This window comes from Centruroides vittatus, unplaced genomic scaffold (assembly GCF_030686945.1).
Source record: "Centruroides vittatus isolate TY-2023 unplaced genomic scaffold, ASM3068694v2 contig_453, whole genome shotgun sequence".
NCBI classification, from domain to species: domain Eukaryota; kingdom Metazoa; phylum Arthropoda; class Arachnida; order Scorpiones; family Buthidae; genus Centruroides; species Centruroides vittatus.
In genome coordinates this window covers 1,621,350-1,642,774 of record NW_027122249.1, presented here as the reverse complement: position 1 = coordinate 1,642,774, position 21,425 = coordinate 1,621,350, and the positions used below count along the sequence as shown (strand labels likewise).

The following is a 21,425-nucleotide window of genomic DNA, read 5'->3' as shown; positions in this document are numbered from 1 at the left end:
TGTGTATGTTTCTGTGTTGTCTGTGTGCTTGCCGTAGAATGACTGAATCTATGAGTAACTGTTCTTTGCATCCCCTGTGGTTTCTACGACAACCTTTTTGTTGTTCTGTTAGAATGTCGTGTTCTTCAACATGTTTGTATATTTTGTTTGCAATACAGGATGTCAATAATTTGTACAGTGTTGGAAGACATGTAATTGGTCTGTATTGTGTGGGGTCTGTGGTATTGTTGTTTTTAGGTTTCATGTAGGTGATGCCCTGAGTAAGAAAATTTGGCATGTCTTGTGGATTGATGATGATGTGTGTTAGGTGTTTAGCTAGTTCCTGGTGCAGTGATGTAAACTTTTTGTACCAGAAATTGTGAATGTTGTCTACACCAGGTGTCTTCCAGTTGTGTGTTCTGTTAACAGTGTATTGGAAATCATGTATGTTTATTTCAACACAGGGCATATTTGGTATGTTGTGCAAGTTACTGTTCTCCTCCTCGATCCAGCCTGCATCAGCATTGTGCGTGACAGCACTGGACCAAAGAGAAGACCAATATGTTGTAAGTTCTTCTTCTGTTGGTGTGCCACTGTGCTGTGTATCAGTGTTTGCTTTGTTATTGATTTGTCTGTAAAAGAGTTTTTCATTGTTTGTAAATAATTTATTTTGTTGTTTTCGTAGTGTACATGTTTTGTATCGTTTGAGTCTACGTGCTTTGGCAGCAAGTTTTTGTTTTAGTGTATCAATGTATTCTGTAATGCGTGTGTTGTGATGTTCATGTTTTGTGTGTGTTTTTATTTTCTTGAAAATGTTTTTGAGCTGTTTCCTTAATTTGGGTGTTATGTTGTTTTTAGTGTATTGTGTTAGCCTGCCTAATTGCTGTCTAATGTCATTTATTTGTGTTTCTATTCTTCTCTGCCAGGCAGGCTTGTGATAGAATTGTGTTTTCTGTGTATTTGTCTGTGATTGTACTTTCAGTCCATGGTGTGTCACTACTGTGACTGCCCCAGCATAAACTAATGTATGAATGTCTGCGAGTGTAGAAATTGAATGAATGTAGTGTGGTAGTAAGTGAGTGTTTACATAATTTAGTGTTTTTCCTACTTCCTTTGACGTGTTGATTTTTGGTATTCGTGGTCGTTGTGTGGGATCTGTACCTGTATATTTAGTGAGTGTTTCCTGAAATATAAGTGAGAGCGTATTAACTAAATCCAAGTCTATGTTATCAGTGATGGATGAGGAAGTGTCTGTAGTATCATTAGTGGTAATTGTTGTATGTGTGTTATTATCAATGCTTGTTGCTGGATTATCCTGACAGGTTACATGATCTTCATTAATGTTAGATGTTTCTGTCTGTTGATGTATTTGATCAGCAACCTGTTGTTTGATAAGTTCAAGTGTTGTTTGTGGAACAAGGTTGTTGTGTATAATTGTTCTTTTTTGATCAACAACCCTTTGTTCGGTGACAGTGAGATGAGGATACCGTTGTGTGAATTTATGGTATAGTTGTTGTCTGTATGCTGTCATGTTTGTTTCGAGTTTTGTGATGGTGTAATAAGTACGGATGATAAACTCGTTCATTTCTACTGTCCATTTCATCCGTTGGCGTGGTTTTCCAGCCTTTGTGGTCTGTGGATGCATTGCCACAGAAACACCAAGGCTGGGTTGGTTCCTCACATCTGTTGAGGGCATTGCAGTAGCCATGCTTGGGCCGGTGCTGCTTTCGCCACCGGTAACCAAGGGAGACTGTGACCTATTTTTCGAACGTGAGCCTCTGCCTAACCCACGAACGCGGACCTTGTTAACCCGGGCGACGTCCGAGCCGGTATCACACTTTGATCTAGTTATTACCATGATGAATATCTTCACAGAATGTGGGCGTGGTCACTCTTAGCTTCATTTCTCCCCATAGACCTTACTGGCATGGGTGTCCTTACCAGGAGCTTATGCTCCAGCCTGCATTGCCCTATGGATCAGTAAAATTACTGGGCTCTCCCACCACGACCAGGTGGTGACCACGGGAGAGATATTATTATTATTATTATTATTATTATTATGTATAAAAATTCAAAATAAATATATTATTAAAAATTGTTCTCATTCGAATATTTTTGCTTTAAACAACTCGTTTTAAGTGATGATATTTTTAAAGGTTTTAAAGGAATATAAATTTTAAAAATTTAAAATACGTAGTTATGACGTCAGCTGATAACGGTCGGAAGATTTTATATCGAACTTTTATTTAAATTTAAGTTTTTTTTTTAATGTTCAGAATGCTTTGACGATTTCAAGTTAAAATTGGTAAACAAATTAAAGTTTAATATATTAATTTAATTTTATAAATTAACTTCGATCTTCGGAGATTACAGGTAATTACTGGTTACGTCATCGGAATATCCCATCATTTGGGGTATTTAGGGTAAGTTTTTTATTATTTTTTCTCTCTGTTAGTTCTAATATTTCAAAAACAATGCATCTGTAAGATTATTTTGTTATTTACGATGACAAATAGGACAAATAATTATTATAATGATTATTAACTAATTTAAGTGAGTCAGTTTAGCTGGGTTCTAAAACATAATCATCATTTCAATAATGTTAATTGCTACAGACAGGATGCAAGCTTATTAACCAGCTTCTATATTATTCTTTTTTTAGCTTTCTTCTTACTTTTTTCTATTTTTTATCTTCTTCTAAGCCATTTAATTAACGCAGGAAAGTATTTTTAAAAAATATTTAACAAGCAAAATAATCGCAAAAAATTCCCTATGTGCAACTCAGGGAAATTTGGTTATTCCAGATTTAACTTAGCCAAAAACTCCCTACATATAAGGATATTTTATTATTATTTAAACTCAAATTTTGAGCGAAATTTTACCATTTTTAATTAATTATTTAACTAAATTAATCATAATTATTAACGTTTTTGTTTTAAAAATAAGGATAAATATTTACCGAAAATTTTCTTAATTCTTCTTAGTTAACAAATATTATTATTATTATAAATAAATGAAAATAAACAGGGAAATTAGCTTAAGTTATAATTTTCACTTTTCAGAAACATAGATAACAAAAATTAGTTGAATGAAAATAAATATTTCTGTTCAGGGAATTTTTTCGTTAAAAAGATAAGGAGGGGGAAAGATTGGATTAGGAAAATATCCCTATGAGATAAGTTTTAATTTTTTTATAATTTTCAAAGGGCGTGAGTATTTTTATATCGGCAGTCTTGTTCATAAAATTAGTTAGGTTAATTAAGAATAAACAAATTAATAATTAATAAACTTTTAAAAATTGATATTTGCTTTGTACATACAGCGTTTGTTTTTATTGATTTAAAAATGTCGTTGAAAATTTCAAGTATTTTCATTTTAAATAAAATTAGTTAACATCTGTAGGGATATAATTACTGAGATTATATCTCTAACACATCTTATCTGTATTGACTAAATGTACTCCCTCAATATTTTTTCAGATATTCATTTATACATATAAATTAAGAAATATTATAAAAATAAAAACATTGGCATATTAACTGATGTTATTTATATTTTTTACAGAGGATTTTATAGATTTGAAACAGGGATATTGTACACATAAACTATAAATATTAAGATTATCCCTCAACAGGTAAATATCCCTATTAAGTAGGGTAAAATGTAATATCTCAATACAGAGGGATAAATCCCTTATAGTCACAGAAATTTATCCCTATTACATATATAGTAAATTCATTATAATGCCATTATTGAGCAAAAGGCTAAGAAGGGGCTAAAAGTATATGAACTGGGATATAGATAAATCATGTACATAATGATAATATAAATTGTGTTGTCTCTACCATAGACATATGAATATCTGAGTTTTAAAATTACTAAACATCACAGTTATGTTTGAATTTCTAAATTACGCATTACATTACAGACGTCGTTTATTTAGTTTACGTAAATGATTTATTTATTCCTATGTCGAGACAAACTTAAAACGAACGAAGAAATAAACCAATTAGTTTAAAGAAGTGGTATGTGCTTTTTTTACATTCTTTCACGTATGATTTTTTTTAAATTTAAGGTACAATTTGTTTACGATACGAACAGATTGTTTTCTCTTATGGTTTGACACTGTGATTTACATAATTTTATATGTAAAATTAATCGGGTTGAAATAACTAAAAGATCTGTATACAGAAAATCTAACTGTAGTTTATTCCTTTAATGTAGCACACATTCATAATTAACAGCATAAAATTAAAAAAGTTGTTTTAAAGCAATTTTGAAATACTGTATAAGAAAAATGCAGGGGAAATTTTTTTGAATCAGGGAAAATTACAAATTTTCCTAATTCAAAGATAATACAAGGAAATAGAGAGAAAAATCTTTCGATTAAAAAATTCCCGTATTTCCCTAAATCAAAAATTTTTTTTTTTTAAATATTGTTTTAAAGGAAATTTCCCTACATAATTTCTTAAATTTCTTTAAAAATTTCTTGTATATAAAATTGTTTATTATTTTCTTCGTTCTTATAGTATGTTCTAAGCAATGCATCGTCTTGTATTTATTATTTTTGGATATAAAAATGGAATTTTTAGTAGGAAAGAAATGTATTTATGATCTAGTCAAAACTTAGAGAATGGATTTTATATCATTTTTAAACAACTTAAACATATAGTAAGGATGTAGCAAAGTATATTGAAGTATAAAAATATCTACTATCCTTTCAGAATCTCCATGTTTTACATATTGACGTCAAAGTATAAAAACATTCAGTAAAATTCACTAGTTCTGTTAGAGTCAAATCCGTTGTTTACTTCTATAAATTCTCAAGTTGAAAATCGTGTAAGCATTTCTTAGTAGTCATGTATAAGTATCTTTCGAAAAGATCAATTTTCTCTACATGGCCACGTCGTTTCCAATAAAGAAGTCTTATATTATAAAACACATTTTTCGACCACTGAAGATTTTTAGCAATAATATTTAATGAATACACGACAATTTAGTGATCTTATCACTTCGTTGTCAGGTTAATTTTTTGAAATTTCTCTTATATAGATATGTCACTGTCTAAAGAAAAAATGTGTGCTATTTTAATTACATTATATACTTGACTTAGCGGGAAAGATGGCCGATGAGGAGAAGATGGCCATTAAGTATGGTTTAAAATTTTTTAAATAAATGTATACAAACTTTTATATACTGTACTTTGGAAAAATTGCATATTTGCAACATTATCTAAAAATATTTTGCTTCTTTACCGGATTTATATCTGTATACCCGTAAATCTGGCAACCGTGCAATTAAAAATATTAAACTAATTTATTTTTAGTTAACTTTTGCAAACGATAAGTAATAATAAGCAAGAACAAATCTTTGCTTTAAGGTGTAATGCAATAACTTTGAGTCATTCAGCTAAAATACGCTCTTATGTAATTTGATTTTCAGAAATATAATGACCATTTTCTGTAACTGAAACCCCTCGTTGACATTTGATTTGTTATAAATCGGAACTTAGGGAAATAATATCCATTAAAAGTGAATATGAGGAAGGATGAGTATATCTTTCGGTTAAGATAAAGGATTTTATTTGATTAAAAAAATAAATATGAATATTAAAGTGGCATAATTAAATATAAACATTTCCGAAATGTAAAACGGAGTGACGTTAAACAAATAAATAAAAATCTGCGAGAAACATGAAAGATCGGAACAGGATCGAATTTCCAAGGGTACTCAAAGTTACACGAGATCAGAAAAAATTATTTTTGAAATTAATCGAAATTACAAGATTAAAATTATAAACAACAATGATAGAAATTATGGAGAACTTTTACTTTTTAGAAAAGATAAAATTAATATAGTGTATTATTGTATAACATTGTTTATCGGACAAGAAGCACACTGCAATTAATTACAGAATTGTTTTTCTAAAAGATACATTAATTTAAATATATCAAATGGCAAATGAATATCTTTAACTTGTAAAATATAAAAGGGGAGAGAAGTTAAAAAGTAAAAAGAAAAAGAAAAACATTTTTAAAGATAATATAGGGAAATGTAGGGAAAATCTTTGAATTGAAAAGATTCCCTCATTTCCTTAATTCAAAGTTATCTTCCATATTTTCAAAGATAAAGGGAATTTTTTCAAAGATATAGAGAAAAAGTTCTGAATTAGGGAAATGAGGGAATTTTCCTAATTCAAGGATTTTTCGTTTGAAACAGATTTTATTTTACTTATATATTCCCTAAATACAAATATTTATTCATTATTTTCGTTTTTTAATAGTAATTTTCAAAACAATTCTATTTATTATTTCCGAATTCAGGAATGGATTCTTTTAGTTTAAAAAATGAATTTAATTAAATATAACGTAGATTTAGTCAAAACTTAGAGAATGTATTTTCGTTATTTTAAAATTACTTTAACGTATAGAGAGAAGAAAGTAAAATATTTTAAATAATTCGTTTAATTTTAATATAAAAATATAGAATTGAAACGAAATTAATCGATTTGCGAAGGAAAATCAGGTTAATCGATTTTTGGTAGAAAAAAATACTGGCGTAGTTACAATCTAAGCCGCTAGATGGCGGTATGAATTATTAAAATGCAGTACCGAGTTGGAAAATTCGATAATTTAACGCAATGCTAAACGTCATCAGATTTAATAATTGAAGTGTTCGTAAAATTAATTACGCCTGTGTTAGCTACATTAGTTTGTTTACTGTGACGACATAAACATAAGTAAAAGCTAGCGCAGACGAGAAATGACGGACATTAAGTATGCATTACATGGGGGTGAATATGAAGTCGCGATTACACAATGCGTACAGAAGTAATGAGTTATTCGTTTTTACGAATAACTCATTACTCTCTAAAGATTTTCATTAACTTCTTTGTCGTACAGTAACAGAAAAATTAGTCCCTTCGTATATATTTTTCCAGAATTCCTTCTAAGAAAATACAGAGATAAAATGACATTTAGTGTTGCCAACACTGTCTTTAATCCGGGAATTCCGGGTTTAGCAAATTTTCTCTCTTATCCAAATTATTTGGTCATTTTTCCGGGTCAAGTGCTTTGACCTGGAGAAATAATAAATCAGTGTGACAATGTGCACAGAATTGTGAGTCTATTCATTGAGTTTAGCGTCACGCAATCAGCAACAAGCAGCGCCCACAGACTACGAAAAAGGAGGGGCAAAGCTATAAAAAAAGTCATCGTACATTATTATGCAAGAAGCTTCAAACTTTATAGTTCAACGTCGGATCAGCGCTCCCACAAAGTAGCGCTGGTTGCACTCGGGCTATTAGCGCCACCTTGTGGGAAGACCTCTAGATTGTCGATCCCGAGTAATGACCAAAAATGTTAAAGGCATCATGGTCTTAAACGTAACCCTAAACTAGACAATCTCCCATAAAGTTATTGCTCCCAAAGATATTACCACTTCCGTTGAGGCTGCCCGAGGGTAAGAGTAAATTAGTAATTGAAAATCTACACTTATCCCATAATTTATAAGGTAATGAGACATAATGGAATAGTGATGGCAACTGTTTAAAGGAAACTTTGAATTAATTAAAGTTTTCAATTGATGTTGTGTTTGTTTTATGTTTTTGGGTAAAAACTAATCTTTAATTTTCATACTATAATTTATTTTATTACGTGTTAGGATAGTAAAAATCGATATATTTCAAAGACTTTTATAATCTTAATCTTATAATTCTATCGAAAGTATGTATTTTGGTATTAAAGTAAATTGAAGAAACCTCATAAACATTGAGAGGAACAACACCAGAAGCTTTCAGAAAGTTCAGTTTTCAGGTTTTCTGTTAATGTTTCTGTGAATGTTTCTAAAGTTCTGACAAGCGAAAAGGTATATAGAATCGATAGAAAATCTCCAGAATGAAGTTTCTTGAGGTTTCTGTCGATAATTTTCTACATCCATAGAAGTTTTTTTTAACTGACCTTTAATATTTAACAACAAAGAATAAAATTGCCTAGTTTTATTGTGTGTGGATTTTGAAAGGGTTTCCCATTTTGATCGAGGTATAAATGTAATTTCATACCAGTGCTTCTTATTAAACAACAGTGCATTATATTAAAGAAAAGATTAGTGAAACGTGAGCACTCGTAAAATAAAGGTTTACGCAATAGGTTTCAGGATCAAATGTTCTTTTCGATGTTTTTATGGTGATTTCTCTAATATCGGTCTTTCAACTGATCTAATAAAATAAATTTAAGATTTTAAATAATTGTACAGTTTATTTGCATAAATAATACCATAATTGCCTATTTATAGTGTTACAAAATAAAATGACAGTGTTTATATTTATTTTTTTGCTAATCATTAAGTCCAAGTGAGATCTATTTGTCCTTAAAACAGCAAATTATTATTGGCTGTAATTTGAAAATATTGTAGACCCATAAATTCCTACTGTCGTCCGTCCATCTGTGTTTCCTTAATCTCGAGAACGGAGTTAGATAGATGGCATCAGAGACGAGATATGGAAACATTAGGGCAGATTAACTATGTATGAACTTCCGATGCAAACCGAAAGTCACATTATTTCAATTAAAAATTGTCCCCTGAAAGGTGTCAGATAGATGGCGGCACGACTTTATTGATAAAGGAAAAGTATGATGTACAGGGGCAAGCCACTACTAATTTGAGGTGGCGAGCATATATTTTAAATAAAATAAATTAAAAATATGATTAAAAGTTGCAACTCGGCATTGTGACGATGTCACAATAAATAATTACTTGTTAGAAAATATAATTGGGCATGTGATGAAGAATAAAGATTTTCACAGAGAAATGCGGAAGTGCATGTAATGGGTACCAGACCAAGAGGAAGGCCACGAAAGATATGTGGATTGATTACATGAAACACAGTTTACAGCTGTCGAGTGGAGGGTGAAAGCACAAAACTTGAAGATGCGAAAGAATGGAGGACAAAGTGATGGCTTTAAGGATCTAGATGATCTGTAAAGTCATGTGATGATGATGATGATGATGATGATGATGAGAAATTAATATGATTCCACTGATAGAAAATTTTTCTATGGAATGTAGAAGTGAGTCACTTCAAAAGCTAACGTACTGCACTAATCAGCCCAATTGTGGGTATAGAATTAAGAATCTAAATCATTACTAAATGAATTCTTATCCAATTCTTCCGAATGAAGATTGGATGAGGATTGCTCATTGCAAGGTCATGCAATGTTCATATCTTCTAAAACATATCTCGGAAGCGGTCTGTTTAGTTAGAAATTTCAGAACATTGTTCTATCTAATAAATATCCAATGTTACTTTACAATTGTATCTTCATGTATCTTAGAATACTAAAACATATCCACAGTATCAAGAAGAAACAAAGAGAATTCGGCTATCTTTCAAGAATCTGGGTGATCCTAATTAAAGTGCTTCTAATCAACGCTATTTAGCAGTCCAAATACAGTACAATATTCAGTATGGTACCCTTCCGTAAAGAAAATTAGTACCAAAACTTACCACTATGGCAATTTTAATGTTCTCAAGCAACAAACTTTGTATAACATATTGATACCATACAAACACCTTAGTGATGCAAGAGATACAGCTCAGTATAATTTTCATCCTGAACGTGATGAAGTGTGTTCACCAGCTGACTGTAATTAATCCTCTGTGATACTTCTCGAATGTAGTGTGATACTGTCTTTCGAGGCCAGCAAATTTGAAACATGTCCTCTATAAACCGTACTTTTGTAAGTGTCCCTGCCTTTTCGATACTTACAGCGCTAAATGTGCCGTAGTGATGAGTAGTGGTACTAATGTTTTTTTTACGAATATATCTGCATGTTTCCGAACGTCACCACACCAGATTTGGCTGCATTTGAACTGCTAATATGTGTTTAGACAGCTTAGAATAGGGTACTTGAATTACGATCGCGAGGTATGTAGAGAATTTTATACAACGAAAACAGCTGACTTGGGAATTGAAAACAATCATCATCACTTATTAGATGTTGGTTATTTCTGAATTGCGTGACTTATTTCTGATTTGCGTTGTTCCTTATAAAGTGAATTCATTAATCTTATGGACAAAAACATAAGATATTATTATTTTGCGTGATTATATTTATATTATTTTGGATAGAGAATTGTTTTTGAAGTATCAACTGGAGCAGCATTCAGTTTTGTCCTGTAAGAACTACCAAGAACGAAGATTGACCATATTAATAACCATAAATTATAATGAATCATAGAAGTAGACGAATTTAGCTGTGTTTCTTTCTCTGGTATCATCAAATATTTGACGTATACTTCTAGCTTCGATGAGGATTTGTTTCCTTAGTATCAAATTACGATACACGATAATTCATTTTTAATAATATCTTTTCATTCCGAAAGATGGCAGTATATGAATTTTCACTATCCGTAGATAATTATCCCAGACAATTAACCCTGTGTTAGGCGCGCGGGGGGATGGAACACGGTGAGGCGCATGGGGTGAATTTGCACCCCGCGTGACTAAAGTTGTTACTGAAAAAATCAAAATTTTTTTCGCGATTTTTTCGTTTTTGACATTAGTGGGATTGTGTTTCTGATGTACTAATCAACAATACTACTTAAAATATATCATTTTTGTTTATTTATAACGAAAACAAAAAAAGTATTACGTTTCGCGAATTTTTCAGGAAAAAAATCGTCAACTTCAAAAGTCTATTTTTCAAACTGTAAACAAGTCTGTTGCTATCTAATCGTTGAATCGTATTCCCGTATGTGTTTTTTAACTGTTCCAATCATTAAATGCTTTGTCACAAACCCCGGGCCAAAAATATTTCAGTAATTCCAAAAGTACACCCCCCCCGAAACTCTACAGCGACTAGAGATAAAAAGGCGGATTATTGCCAGATAACATCGATAGTCAACTTCTTTTTCACTGTAATTGGTTACTTTCTTTGTCTGTTATTAGATCCACCAGTAAAAACAATTGTCGGTAAAATTCCCGCGAAATGCCACGCCCCCGCAGACTACCACTTTGACTTATGTAAACAGTCGCGATAAAATCGCTTGTTTTAATCGTTTTTTTACTTCTAATTTGGTAACGAGAGATTGTTTGACGTTATTTAGACAAATAAACATGTTTTCAAGACAATTTAGCAATAAATATTTCCAAAAACGCCACTTTTCAAACTTTCAATGCTAAGTCTATGGGACACCTTTTTTCCGTTTATTGGCCTTAAAAAACTTATTTACACGCCTTCTATGCTCTTATTCGTCATTTGTAATATGACTGATTCGATATCAGGCAATGACCGTTTTTTCAGTACTAACTCGGGTCTACCTCCTCCAATGATCGCGCTAAAAAAACTTCCTCCGTTAGGCGCGCGGGGGTGCAGGTGCACCCCATGCATTTTGCTGTGTTTTTTTGTAAAAAGTTTTTTTTTCCTGGAATTTTTAACATTTTTAATGAAATCTTCAGTACTTTGAAGGAAGGTACTGAAGGCACCATTTTTGAGCATTCATTACATGAAAAAATACACGCGTTTAAAAATGTTTGGAGTGCACCTGCACCCCGCGCTCCTAACGCAGGGTTTTAAAGTACTCTGAACGAAATGTAGGAATGACGACTAAGGCGTCGTTCAATCGTCCTGAGATAGCTTGGAATCGAATTCTGGAGAGCAACCCCAGAATGTTCTTGAGTGATCTCTCCGGATATGTTGCATCTGTTTCTCACCATCTAATCGCCCTCTTATTGTAGCCTGGCTGAACCTACGATGGGTATTTTAAAAAAGCATTCTTCATGACCACAGTGCGAAAAGGCCAAAAATGAAAGAAACTTTAATAAATCAATTAATAAAACAATATGGAGAAAAAGGATAAAGGTTGCTTTCATTTTGGTTTGATATGGTTCGGTTATAATGGGATACGGCGACCAGGGTCACTGAGAACTTATGGGCCATGGGGTAGAGCTGACCCCTCCAGCTTTTTATCGGGTTCCTATAGCTTTAGCGGGCCATTTTGCCCTGTTTTTTGAACAAAGAAGTACGTAAAATGTTTATTGATTAATAAAAAGCAGAATTAAACAATTTTTTTCTATTAGTAAAAATAGCATTAATTTATATGGATAGGAACCACTACGAGTTTCAAGTTTTTTCCGGGCCAGGAGAAAAATCATTAGCTTCTTTCCTCTCGATGGCCTTGATGGTTGCCATCAGGGCCATTGAGAGAATCATGGCGGATCGTCCAACACAACACGTGGACGATCCGCCAAGGGGGTATGTTCCGGAAGGACTTTCTATCGGAAACAAGCCCCTATTTATGTTAGACACGTGAAGGAAACACGGAAACCCCAGGCAGGAGCTCGTTGGTGAGGCGTATCTACCTATCAATGCTGAGGGATTATATTACGGTCGCGTACCTTCTCCTGAGACAGCGCGTCGCCTCCATATCAAATGCCACGAAAAGAAGGTAAAATTCTTCCATAATGAACATCTACAGTATGTCGAAAGATTCCGTGTTGAAACCTTTCCGTGGATCCATATTAAAGTGGAAAACGGTCTTGTTCATTATTGCTATCCATATGTTAAGATAAAGACAATCTTCACTAATGTACTCATTCGAATATAGGAAAAATGGGATCATGGAGTGGGCTGAGGTGCCCTAAATCTGATTTATCCAATGGAGGAATTGCACAAGGGTTCTAAGAGGAATCATACTATCCATCACTATCAACCATGACAGGGTCAAGGTAGGATATAGATATAATTTTTGTTCGGTTTCAGAAACTTTCATGTATTCAGCTTTCTATGTCGAACTATTGTCATTTCGATCATTCTTGTGAAACAATGTTCCTCAACAATGTCGATCAAGGCTAAAAATTAGAATTTACGCAAGAACTCAAGATCATGTAGTGAAGACATAAGCTCGAATATACGCTCCTAACTTACACGAAAGTGATGCTTCAGCAATTTTACATACTTAGGCAGGGAAGAGTTTACAAAAGAATGTGAATTCTGTTATATGATTTTGTGTTCCTATAGTGTAAAATAGGACGTAAACATTTATGCTTTCATGACTATTTTAACCGATTAATTTTATGAATGTTTTAACCGTCCCATTTCGTAACAATTTGCTTCGTGATTGCATTGTATTGTATTGTGTATATACACTTTATGACAGTGGAGGTAGACAATAGCGCATTTAGAAATATGCTTCCCTAGGCCCCCCAAACTAATAGTGCCACTTCTGCACCGAATAATTCTATTTTATAATTTTAATTCCACAATAATTGTATTTTTTTTTTTTTTTACAGATTATTAAGTCGAAATAGAAAAGGGCACTATATTGAAACCCCATTAGTAACTTACTATCAGTCTGTTCAAGAATGATCCAAAATGTATTCATATATGAACTATTCAACTGATACGTCTTACTTTTTCCCTCCTTAAGGTCTTAATTTGCATTAATTCCTTTGCGAGTTGTTTCGACATGAAATTATTTTATTGTTATTATTAGTTTGAACTTTCGTGCCACCAAACTCTCGCATCTTTATCCAGGGCTTCTATAATTTAAATTATTGATAATACACGCTTCTAAAACTGTGTTTTCCTATAGACTACAGTCGTCAAGAGCATTTTCACAACTAAAGTTTGTTCAATATTTTCTTGCTTTCCTGGCATCCAATATGGCGGCGCCCAGTGATTGAATCCACGTGATATGAAAACATTAAAATACAAAGAAAACCGGATACTTCTTTATTCCAAGAACAGATTATTTATTTATAATAATATATTAAAACTAGGATTTATTTAGTCCATAAAACCTCATACCAATACTTCAATTTAGAAAATGACATGTATTATTGTAATCATTTCCACTAAGTTGCCATCTTTTGCTGATGCAAGTAGTAATTATCAATCATTAACGACTATCTTGGTACAAAAAAACTTCGTTTAAACAGTACAACCTCTATAAAATTTACATTAACAACAAACCACTTATTAACTAGAGACACTGCTGCAATTCACAACACATGGTTCTGTAATGTCCTTTCATTGACAGGACGGGTAACACTCAAGAAGACAAGAACGATACTAAGGTCATCGAGAAAGTCACCAACACAATTCAAGGACAAGCCTTCTGGGAAATTTAGTTGCCATCCCGTTATTAACCTCACTTTGTCTTTTCGTTAATTGATTTTTCCCCCCTCTGTCGTCAGATATTAACACCTATCGACAGTCTTGATTGACCTTCATATACTTGAGAATTTTTTGTTTTGATACTCCCAATTTGTTCGTCAAAATAGGTTGCAATTTTATTTATTTACTGCTAAATCATAAGGATAAATCGCACCTAATTCTATCATGATATGAGATGCTCAAAATGTCACCTAACTGCATGCAAGATCCTGTGTTCCCATGTTCGAGTGGGTGCCACGCAAACGTTGATACATGAGTGAAGATTAGAAGGTAGTCTCTATTTTATCAGATGGGTGCCTGTAGAAAATAAGGATAGAAATCCGTTTTCCATGGAGAATACATGGAGGAACATCCAAGATGGAATCTGTCAATATGAATGTTGATTAAGGAGGTGTTTTGGATTTTTGAGACTTCTTGTAGATAGCAATGCAGCAGTAGCGCATATGGAATGTTTGGATTAAGTAATATTTTTGAAATGGATTCATAGAAATATAAAATGTTTTGGAGGTATTAAAGAAGGTTTGGGTTTGGTTTGGTTTAATGAGATAAGGCAACGCAGACATGGACGATCTGCCAAGGGAAATGCCAGGACTTTCTACGGGAAGTTAGCCACTGTTTAGGTGTTAGAAACGCGAAGAAAATCCTGAAAATTCCCGTTAGTGAGGCGAGAACACAGACCAACTACCAGTGTTCAGGCCGGTCACTAATAAAAGAAATTACTGTATTTGATTTCAGTGCTGGAACATCAATCAGCTATTTCACTTTATTTGGTTTCACCTGGAAGTACAGAATTATTCAAGAGTCCTCTAGAATGAAGGAAATTTATTATTGTTATTTGAACACAAGTGAGAATTCTAAATACACATGGTGACCCAAAAGTCAGTTAACTGACTATTGGACTAGCCTGTTTATAAATAATAATTGAATACAGGTATACCTCGAGTTACGTCGTTCTCGATTATACGTCGTTTGTCGAAAAAGTATGTGGAAAAATAAAAATCAAGTTTAAGTCATTTTATTCGACTTTACATCCGTCCGCCACAAATATTAAAGTCGTAATATCACTAGAAAAGCGTTAAAAGCACATAAAATCATATTAAAATATGTACTACATTTACAGTAAACGTTAATATAATCATCGTAAATCCTAGAGAACGAAACATGAAAATATCTGTATTTCTGTGTTGTCGTCTTATTTAGCGGTCTTTAGTGCTCATTATTGGCGTTTTCCATCGTAGTTTAGACTTACGTCGTAACTACACAAGTAAATTCGACTTACGTCGCCTCTCCTGGAACTAATTACCGACGTAAGGCGAAGTATACCTGTATAATAATGTTTTCATCGATATTCATTTTTTTGGGTGCAAGAAAAGAATCAATAACAATAAAAACGCAAGCAGAACGACAGAGACACGAGATAACTGATTACATAACAATAAACAGCCATTACATGAGGAATGTGTACGCACTTTAGTACGTTTCCGATGTTGATTTATCGACATGAATGGATACAGTAGTGCAGAATTCCCATTAATTACACCAAAAATACAATAGAAATAACAGTTGATGTTTGAGTTTATCCAAACAAAAAATACAAAAGCATCACTTATTTTTTAAAATGACTATTTTGAAACAGTACTTTTTCATACTCAGTGTCTGAAAAATAATACACGATGACTGTTGACAAGACCTGAAGGTCTGTCGCATCTTGACGACTCCGTGTATTGTTTTTCACCTCTAGAGGTTATCGAAGACGAGTCAGTGACATCGACTAATGACATCCATTCTCAGAATTCTCACCTCGTGACCATCTCTACCTGTCCCCTCGTTGATTAATAGATTTTTCTGTTGTTTATCATATATCAAGATGTCACGATGACCTTGAAACCAGTCACGTTTGTAGACGAAGAGTTTTATGTCCTTACTGCCTTTAATTCAGTCAAGTGTTGCTATTTGTAATTAACGGTAGGTACCCGCAACTTTTCTTTCCCTTCAGTATCACTTCTGTCTATCTTTCACGTAATTTATATTATATTTTTATTTTATTTCCTCTTATAAACAGCATATCATTGTTAGATTTGTGATGTTCAGGTAAACTATCAGGATTGGATTAGATTTATTGTGGTCCTAAACTATATGTAATAGACCCTTCTCCTCTCTTAAATGGTATATGTAAAAATGTAAGACCCTAAACTATAGACTCATAAATTTCAGCTTAGGGCCTCGCATTATTTAGGACTCCATTGTGTATATTAATTTTTCCGAAATCCTCTTGATCTTCCTGCTGATGATCCTTATGATAATCTTGATACGAGTATCTTAAATTATTGTGAACCTTCATCAAGAGGTTATCACCATTTAGTATAAAATTCTGTCCTGGATATGGAGGGCCTGTTCTCACCACTCGATCGCTCCCATTGTGAGCCCGGTTAAACCCATAATGGGTGTGGAAAAAGGCTCTCCTTGTATCCACAGGGCAGAAAGAGCTGATGAAAAATATACCCTTTGAACGTCATAAGTTAATTATATTTTGTATTTAATTTTAGTTAAATAGGAGTTCATTATGGAATAATTTTTAATTTATAATCTGTAATTTCATATTTTCAGAAGCAAGGATGAGAAATTTATTTAAATATCTTCTTCTACTGTGCACTTTCAAAAGTTATTTTGCAGAGAAGATTGTCCAAACCGAATCAGGAAGAATCAGAGGCAAAAAAATAAATGCGTTAAACAATGACGTTTATGCATTTTTAGGCATTCCATACGCAACACCCCCGTTAGGAAAGCTTAGATTTAAAGCACCTCAACCTGTCACGAAATGGGAAGACATTTACAACGCCACCGTGATGTCGCCTATCTGTATGCAAGATCCTGTGTTTCCAGTGTTAGAGTGGGTGCCACGCGAACGTCGATATATGAGCGAAGATTGCCTATATCTTAACATATGGGTGCCAGTAGAAAATAAGGAGAAAAAACCATTTTCCACTATGGTATGGATACATGGAGGCTTATTCAACACGGGATCTGGCAATATGGATGTTCATTATGGAAGAATTTTGGCTTCTTATGGCAATGTCATCGTCGTTACTATAAATTTTCGATTAGGAACTTTTGGATTTTTGAATCTAGATAATGAGGCAGCACCAGGAAATATGGCATTTTTGGATCAAGTAATGGCTCTGAAATGGGTTCACACAAACATAGAAAGTTTTGGAGGTGATAAAGAAGGAATCACCGTATTTGGTACCAGCTCTGGAGCAGCAGCCATTTCACTTCATTTGGTTTCACCTCTAACTAAAGGATTATTCAAAAGAGCCATTTTGCAAAGTGGAAGCTGTTGTCATCATCACTTAGAGAAGAAGAAGAATAAAAATATTAAAACTAGTAAAAGGGTTGCAGCCAATGTCGGTTGTAATAATGGAACAGAAGACAATAAAGATATAATTGATTGTTTAATGCAAATGGATGCTGTTGATATTGCTGCAGGCGAGAAACAATTATTGAAAACTAGGAACAGGCTTGCCAGCTATTTTACCCAATTGGGAGAACCATTCTTGCCCGATGATCCCGTTGAATATTTTGATAATGGATTAATACACGATGTAGAAATAATGGCGGGCATAGCGCCCGAAGAAGGTTCGATGGTGTTGGCTTACTACTCACCTGAAATTTTGAATCAAGATAATCCCGGTTTCACTGTCTCTACAGCAAAGAATATCCTAAACACTATTTACAACTTTAGTAAACCAAAGTTTGATAACGTTATGGAAGAATATTTTGGGAATGTGCAAGAGGATGATCATACACGCATTCTCGAACGCACTAGAGATGTCATTGGAGATGGAATTATTTCGTGCCCTGTTATATCTCTAACAGAAAAATTATCTGTAAAAAATTATACTGTCTACCGTTATACTTTCAACCATGCCCGAATCAATGCAGGGTATAAGAAATGGGAAGGAGTTGCTCACTTTGCAGAGATATACTTCATGTTCGGTTTGCCTTTCGTGTATCCGGAAAAGTATACCCCAGAAGAAGAAGAATTCAGTAAACAGGTCATGCAATATTGGGTTTCTTTCGCTAAAACGGGGTAAGTTTTGTTCGTATTTTTAAAATTCGTTTTAAGTACTGATAAATATTTTATACGTCACCAGAAATGTCATTTTGTATCCTCTTCCCTTCCAAATTAAAATTTTAATTTAGTCTTTATCTTGTCTGTTATGGCAATTATAGATCACTATTTAAAGTTATTTTCCATTATAATTAGTTTGGTTAGGAATATTGTCATAGCTGGAGTTTTATTATTTTTCACGATTATAGCTGACTTTCATATTGATGATGTACAATATCAAATTGGGAGCATTGCCCATTATGGCTGCGAGTTGCATATTTTTGCTCGAGATTCTCATCAAGAGATAATGAGAATCTTGAAGCAGCCTCACCAAGGGATAATGGGATCCTGAGCAGCCTCATCAGTAAGAAATGAAAATATTGTTGTATCCTCATCAAGAGGTAATGAAGATCCTGAAGCAACCTGTTGATGAGGATTCTTCAAGAGACGAAAAGACATAATTAAAAGAAGAATCTTTCATAAAAAATAGTCTTTCAGTGAATTTTATTTTATAAGTATATTCGATTTTGGATTTCTTAAAATACAATTTTATCAATTCAAAATGGCAAAATATACGAAGAATTTACAAATTATTTAACTCTAAAAAATAGTTTAATTGTATTTATTATTGTATAATATTTTGCTAAATAATGAATATTTTTTATAATTTTAGAAAACCTTCCTGCCCGGATCAGGAAGAAGAATGGTTGCCATTCACCAAAGAGAATCGTAATGTCATGAAGTTTGATCTCGGAAACATCCACAGAATTAACGAGGAACCGAAGAAACAATGCAAACTATGGAAACACACTTAAAAAGTTAGTTCAATATCGTTTCAATTTGGGAAATATTCAAAGGTAATTTTATTACGGTAATGGTTTTATGCTTTAAAATCAATTCGCTACGGTTGAAAAGATTAGAAATTACCATTATTTTATGGATAAATATTCATGTTTAAGATCATATTCGATTAGTTTAAAGAAGGTGAATCTTGAAGATCATGCTGAAAATCAAGAAAATCGTAATTTTCAGCATTTTTCACATATTTTCCAACAATTTCAGAAAATTTGAATTTCATAAATGAAGCTTGAAATTCAAAAGTATCGTTTTTATTTTAAAATGCCAATGTTTGATCAACTGTAGAAAATTATGTATTGGATGAAATGACGCGAGAAATGAAACAAGAATTTTCAATTTTAATGTTTTCTAAGGGGACTTGTTAAAATTTGTTTTTATGCTGTATTTTAGGATTAATAAAAGGTTTATATTGTTTTATTGCCAAAATTAAATGTGCAATTTGTTTCATTATGAAGTAGATACAATAATTGGTTTCTTGCGTATCATTTGTTTTTAATTATTTCAGGAAATAATGATTTACAGGGCATTATTGTATAAAAAGAGCTTATTTTATGGTCTTCGCCAGAGGTATTCGTAGTATTCGAATACAAATATTTGAGTATTCGTCCATCTCTAGTAATAAGATAAATACAGTAGACCCACCATAACACGGGTTCATATAACACGAATTCGCATAACACGGCGAAAAAATTGCGATCGTAATCGTATAACACGGTAAAACTTCATCGCCGACTCGTGTCGCGACTGGTTTGGTCGAATCTGGACCAATAGCGGATATTGTACGAACCGTTGAGTTTAAACGAGCACTGGACCTACTAGAAACCATTTCTTATTCAACGGTCATAAAAATTATATTTCTGTTAATGATGTCTCCAAAGTTCAGCGAATTTTTCGCAGAAAAATAACTTATCAGGAAACGCGCCCGCTGTTCGATGAGCCGCTCCGCGACGAAAACAAGCTTAAGCAATGGCGTCGTCGAACGGTGCGCACTCGGTAAGTAATACTACAATTTTTTGTTTATAGCGTAGTTTATATGGATTATTCCCAAAAATTATACGTGATTTGGAAATGTTGAGTCAAATTAGTCTAGAATCGATTAATTTTATGGAAGAAAACCTTTCAAACAGCCACAGTACCTAAACTGCACACGTGACGGGCTGTGATTGGCTCATGTATTTAAATGACTCGTACAACACGGATTCATAAACCACGGAACGTATCTACCGTGCTATAGGGGGTCTACTACTGTATTTCATATGCTCCGCACTTATGTATTGAAACGTAGCATGGTGTCTATTATTGCGCGCACAGTTATTTTCAAGTAATTTGAGGATTCACCGTGATGCCCCGGTAAATCAGGAGTCGACTGTAGTGTATGTTAAAACAACCAAACATCTTTGGTTCTATAATTTTCATAAAAATATCTAAATGTAAATATGTAATGACGTCATTCCTAATTATAAAATTCCATCTAACTGGAAACTGTACAAAACCTTTTATTTAATATAACAGTTACATGTTATTCTACACATAGATACAGTACATAGTGTGGCAGAAGGCCTCTATACATGGTTCTCTAAGACACTTCATACTCTCACTTTACTCCATATTCTTTAGTACATTTTCCATACTAACAGTTGGAAGTCATTAATTAAGGCAATCCGCGATATGCAGGTCTTCAATTGTTGTAAAGCAGAGTTAAGAAATTTCATCTTTCATAATAGTCAGAGGTGAACTGCCACATGTCTAAACTTTAAAGCGGGTTCCATTCCAATCCATTTCGGTTCCTGCTTGCAAAATATCTGTAACAAGTGAGAGCCCAAGATACAATTGCATGCATGGGACTTCATGGCGCTGTGCTGATTACAATTTTGCAGCAATTTCCTTCATAATGTACAATTAAATTCTAATACAATAAAACGTTTCTTAAAATTTACAGAATTCGAGGTATTTAATATACAGGGTGGCGATACTCAGTTTCTCTGTTCAAAACAGATTCCGTTGAGTAACATTCCTTACTGATATAGGGAATATTGCTCAACGGGAAAATACACGGTAGAAGGTCCCCCCCGTGTATTTTCCCGCAAAATGACCTCTAAAGGAGGTTTCTGAACTAAATTTGTTTTTTCAACCCTTTTCCGTATCTTTTTCATAGTCCGTGTACAAATTTTGGTGTCAGTCTGCTTATTGGTTACATCGATAGAATACTGTGAATAAGGGAGCTTTAATTATGGCCACCCTATACATTTGTACGAGATGATCGAGCACTCGCATAGAATGCAGAACACGTGACATCACA

The 21,425-nt window shown here is 33.3% G+C and overlaps 1 protein-coding gene across 2 annotated transcripts; it reads left to right on the top strand.

The window, feature by feature from the left end:
• Positions 1-2,262: 2,262 nt before the first annotated feature.
• Positions 2,263-19,557, top strand: LOC136977289 (cholinesterase-like). 2 transcript variants are annotated; one of them, XM_067272763.1, is made up of 4 exons: positions 2,263-2,402; positions 16,025-16,122; positions 16,765-18,247; positions 18,942-19,557. In XM_067272763.1, the coding sequence occupies exons 3-4, from the start codon at positions 16,773-16,775 to the stop codon at positions 19,081-19,083; spliced, it is 1,617 nt and encodes a 538-aa protein (XP_067128864.1). In that variant the 5' UTR covers positions 2,263-2,402; positions 16,025-16,122; positions 16,765-16,772; the 3' UTR covers positions 19,084-19,557. The 2 variants fall into 2 exon arrangements, with proteins under 2 accessions (XP_067128864.1, XP_067128863.1); XM_067272762.1 differs by lacking the exon at positions 2,263-2,402 and having other exon boundaries at positions 15,837-16,122.
• The last annotated feature ends 1,868 nt before the right edge of the window (positions 19,558-21,425 follow it).

Bases quoted from the DNA above. Each gene is read 5' to 3' on its own strand.
- LOC136977289 (XM_067272763.1), top strand. From the start codon at position 16,773: ATGAGAAATTTATTTAAATATCTTCTTCTACTGTGCACTTTCAAAAGT. The intron at 18,248-18,941 runs GTAAGTTTTGTT...TTATAATTTTAG, and splicing joins GTTTCTTTCGCTAAAACGGG to AAAACCTTCCTGCCCGGATC.